The sequence below is a fragment of the Schistocerca gregaria genome, chromosome 2 (genome assembly GCF_023897955.1).
Source record: "Schistocerca gregaria isolate iqSchGreg1 chromosome 2, iqSchGreg1.2, whole genome shotgun sequence".
Taxonomy (NCBI): domain Eukaryota; kingdom Metazoa; phylum Arthropoda; class Insecta; order Orthoptera; family Acrididae; genus Schistocerca; species Schistocerca gregaria.
In genome coordinates, this window is record NC_064921.1 from 11,753,777 (window position 1) to 11,758,908 (window position 5,132).

The following is a 5,132-nucleotide window of genomic DNA, read 5'->3' on the forward strand; positions in this document are numbered from 1 at the left end:
CAAGGGTGATGTACTTGAGGACAATATTATGGAAATGGAAGAGGATGTAGATGAAGACGAAATGGGTGATACGATACTGCGTGAAGAGTTTGACAGAGCACTGAAAGACCTGAGTCGAAACAAGGCCCCCGGAGTAGACAACATTCCATTAGAACTACTGACGGCCTTGGGAGAGCCAGTCATGACAAAACCTTACCAGCTGGTGAGCAAGATGTATGAGACAGGCGAAATACCCTCAGACTTCAAGAAGAATATAATAATTCCAATCCCAAAGAAAGCAGGTGCTGACAGATGTGAAAATTACCGAACTATCAGTTTAATAAGTCACAGCTGCAAAATACTAACGCGAATTCTTTACAGACGAATGGAAAAACTGGTAGATGCGGACCTCGGGGAGGATCAGTTTGGATTCCGTCGAAATGTTGGAACACGTGAGGCAATACTGACCTTACGACTTACCTTAGAAGAAAGATTAAGAAAAGGCAAACCTACGTTTCTAGCATTTGTAGACTTAGAGAAAGCTTTTGACAATGTTGACTGGAATACTCTTTTTCAAATTCTAAAGGTGGCGGGGGTAAAATACAGGGAGCGAAAGGCTATTTACAATTTGTACAGAAACCTGATGGCAGTCATAAGAGTCGAGGGGCATGAAAGGGAAGCAGTGGTTGGGAAAGGAGTGAGACAGGGTTGTAGCCTCTCCCCGATGTTATTCAATCTGTATATTGAGCAAGCAGTAAAGGAAACAAAAGAAAAATTTGGAGTAGGTATTAAAATTCATGGAGACGAAGTAAAAACTTTGAGGTTCGCCGATGACATCGTAATTCTGTCAGAGACGGCAAAGGACTTGGAAGAGCAGTTGAACGGAATGGACAGTGTCTTGAAAGGAGGATATAAGATGAACATCAACAAAACCAAAACGAGGATAATGGAATGTAGTCCAATTAAATCGGGTTATGCTGACGGAATTAGATTAGGAAATGAGACACTTAAAGTAGTAAAGGAGTTTTGCTATTTAGGAAGTAAAATAACTGATGATGGTCGAAGTAGAGAGGATATAAAATGTAGACTGGCAATGGCAAGGAAAGCGTTTCTGAAGAAGAGAAATTTGTTAACATCGAATATAGATTTAAGTGTCAGGAAGTCATTTCTGAAAATATTTGTTTGGAGTGTAGCCATGTATGGAAGTGAAACATGGACGATAACTAGTTTGGACAAGAAAAGAATAGAAGCTTTCGAAATGTGGTGCTACAGAAGAATACTGAAGATAAGGTGGATAGATCACGAAACTAATGAGGAGGTATTGAATAGGATTGGGGAGAAGAGAAGTTTGTGGCACAACTTGACTAGAAGAAGGGATCGGTTGGTAGGACATGTTTTGAGGCATCAAGGGATCACAAATTTAGCATTGGAGGGCAGTGTGGAGGGTAAAAATCGTAGAGGGAGACCGAGAGATGAGTACACTAAGCAGATTCAGAAGGATGTAGGTTGCAGTAGGTACTGGGAGATGAAGAAGCTTGCACAGGATAGAGTAGCATGGAGAGCTGCATCAAACCAGTCTCAGGACTGAAGACCACAACAACAACAACAACCAGAATAATAAAAGTCGTCCCTTTACGACATAAGGATGCTCCATGCTATAGCCCACTGCGGATTTTCCGATGACTACCGTATCGCCACTGTGTTGTATCCGTTATTTATTCTATCTCATTAACAAAAAGGAACTGGAAAGAGGTTCGAAGGTTAACAAGTCATGGATAATCCAGCTGCGAGGCGGGCTATGGAATGCGCTCCAAAGAAAATTAGAAAAAATGTCTGTATTTAGGGTTGTTAACGATCGCACAGTGTCTTTCGTTTAGGTAGTACCAAAAACCGGGTACAGTATTTTCGCCTTTGCCGGATAGGTAGTGAACAGCGTGGCCGCTAATCCACGCAAAAGAGTTCGTTTTTGCTCTTGGGAAATACAACCCATCTGGGAAACGAAGTCATCGTGTAATTACCCCGTTGGGAGTCGTGCGTGTGAGAAAAGTCAACATCTGGCAAACCAAATACCGAACGTCCTTTGCCAAGCCGCAGTCGAAACGATGTTCATCCGTGTGAAGCACTTGGCATGTGGCGCACAATAGTGAGTCGGCGAGGTGGATGTGATGTAGGCGGGACTGGCACAACTGTTTCCCTTTAACAGTTATACACCATGAAGATTGCATGTCAGTATCAATGGTGGTGGCATTCACTGCCTGCCACACAGCACGCCACTTTGTAGTGGGGTGTTTGCTTTCAGTCACATTCAGCATCCAGTTGCATGGCAGTATATATCGCCCTCGTCGTCGTCAAGCATTTTGGTAGTAGTGAGGTGTGGATGTAGCTTGATTCAAGGAAGAATTGGCTAATGGAGAAGAAGGGTGCTGGTGTGTCCGATATCGTCACAGGGGGTGTGAGTGAGGCGGGTCGTAAGGTTCTCCAGTAAGAGACTTGTGAAGCACGTCGGGCTTCGTCTCCACAGGTGCAGGTGACAGCTGACGGACGGGGCCTTCGCTCTGTTCTGAACATGACAAAGGCCTAAACCCCTCTGCTCCTCGGGAGGGTTAGGGACTTGTAACGAATCTTAAATAACATGCCCTTACTAACAAAGGATCCCAAAACCGCCAACATGCGGTGGGACAGAGTATATATTGGCACGGCGGTTTACACAAGTGCACGGATCACCATGGCAGGCTCCGCAACTCGATTCAAGTTCTCACTGCCTCGCCAGTCTACTTTAAATACTATCTTGGAGTCTTGGCAATTGGATTCACATGCATGTTCTGGACTAACAAGTCAGCATCGAACGTAAGTGGGGGATACAGACTGAAACTTATGGCCAGGGATTAACACGAGGGATTGCAAACCACTGAAACAGTAACCAAATATGATTCTTGAGTTTCTCCCGGGGTATTTGATAATCAAAATATCCACGGGTGTACTGCCGGTCTATAGTGTCCAACGGGCACAATATTTCGGCGATCAAACATGTCGCGTCTGAGATGACGTTGGTGTGATGGCTCTGTCCTCCGTGTGACGACGCCGTCGCAATCTGTTCCACCGCGCTACCGTGGCACGGGGCGCGGACGGCGGAGGGAGCGCGCCGCTGGCGGAGGGTATTTAAACCGGCCGCCGCCGCGACCGAACCCACCGCACGCACGCACGAGTCGCTGAGATGTGCAGCCGCGAGAAGGACGTACCTGCGCTTGCTAGCGACGCGAAGGGTGTGGCAGATCGCCGTCCGGCCGGGCTTGCGCCGTCGGCGGCCCCATCTGGCCCCCCACTTATGACGACCAGTGCTATGGCTATGGATTTGGTGGACACAGCTCCGGAAACTTTGAAGACAGCGCTGTCTGTTCCGCTCCCCGATTCTGAAGATGAGAGCTCCACCGCCCCTCAGCCACGCGGACGAAGTGGGAAACAGAAGAGGAGGGCAACAGCCGCGACGTCCGCTGTTCGCAGCTCGCCGATCGAGAAGAGGGCCAAGCAAGATTTCGCCCCTGACGCTGATGGTTTTGTCCCGGCCCGGCGCACTGCAAGACGCATGCAGTCATCGACGACGCTTCCAACTGCCGTCGCCAATTCATTCGACGCGCTCGCTGACGCGCCGGACCAGCTGCCGCGCGATCCTGCGCCAAAGACAGACTCCCATCTCCCGCCGGTGGTCCTCCAGTTTCGGCCGCCCTATGGGGAACTGCAGAAGTTGTTGCGCAACTGGACAACGGCCGTGTATACTGTGAAGCCTGCCGGACGAGACCTGTACAGGGTCACACTCCGATCTGCTGACGACTATCGCTGGGTCACTCAGGAGGCGTCTGAGCGTGGTATCCCGTTCTATACCCACGCTTCCGCACCTGACAAAGTCTTGAAGATTGTCATCCGGGACCTCCCATTCAACATGGAAGCCGATCACCTGCATCGCGAACTCGCTGACCTGGGCTTCTACATACGGGCAGTCGTGAAGATGAAGTCTCCTAAATCGCGCGATGATATGCCGCTCTTCCTGGTCGTCTGCTCCGAAACCGTGGAGAACCGCATACTATACCAATTGACGCGGGTCGCCGACGTTCCGGTTCAGACCGAAGATCTTCGCTCCAGGAGAGGCACTGTGCAGTGCTTTCGCTGCCAGGGGATCAATCACGTCGCGCGCCACTGCTCTATGCCAGACAGATGTGTTAAATGCGCCGGCGCCCACGCAGGAAGTGCGTGTCCCCGTCCGCCCACTGAGAAGCCAACTTGTGCACTCTGTGGCGGTGCTCACGTGCCCAGCTATCGTGGGCCACATCCGAAGAAGCCAGCAACGAGACGGCCCGGCGTCTCTTTCGCGGTGGCGTCAGGGGGCGCCCTCACCGTCCCGGCTGCGTCGGCTGCTCCTGCTCCTGCCACGTCGGATGGCGTGCCGATACCTGAGGCTCCTGCGCCTCCACCACAGCTGCTAGTGGCGGACCCGGGTACTGTCTCTCCCGGGCCGTCGGCCAGACCACGCCCCGCCAATCGCCTGCGCGGAGGTCAGCGCCCCGTGGGTACCCAGCGCTCAGCACCGTCGGTCGAGCAGCCCCAGGTGGACTCTCCAAGCGAGTCAGCCACGCCTCCCCCTTCCAGCGACGGGGCCACGCCGGCTGCCTCCACCGCTGACCTGGCCAACCTCGTCGCGCAGCTCACTGCCTTAGTGACCAATGCTACGAAATTGATTGAAGCCCTGTCGCAGCAACTCACCGCTGCAGTGCCGCTGGCCTCTCCGGCCCCGACCGCTGTCAACACTCACCAGCTGCACAATGGGCATCGTTAGAAGGCTCACAGCCGTCGCGTGGAATGCCAACGGCGTCCGCACTCAAGCTGGTGAACTTCGCCAATTTCTTCGAGATGAAGCCGTCGACGTCTGCCTTATCAACGAAACACACCTGAAGCCTGGGGTCGACGTCAGGGCGGCCAACTACTCCAGCTATCGCACCGATCGACTGACGGCGGGCGGTGGGACAGCCGTTTACGTGCTCAATGGCATTCGTCATCACGTGATACAACTTCCACCACTGGAAACCCTGGAGGCCACTGGTGTCGTCGTTCACACCTCGGCGGGCGCCATCACGTTCGTCGCTGCCTATCGGCCGCCGTCT

General features: G+C 52.0%; 1 protein-coding gene across 1 annotated transcript; it reads left to right on the forward strand.

Moving 5' to 3' along the window:
* Positions 1–3,193: 3,193 nt before the first annotated feature.
* On the forward strand, positions 3,194–4,807 carry LOC126330225 (uncharacterized). Its single transcript, XM_049996340.1, has 2 exons — positions 3,194–4,121; positions 4,218–4,807. Exons 1-2 carry the CDS (start codon positions 3,194–3,196, stop codon positions 4,805–4,807), a joined length of 1,518 nt encoding a protein of 505 aa, XP_049852297.1.
* The last annotated feature ends 325 nt before the right edge of the window (positions 4,808–5,132 follow it).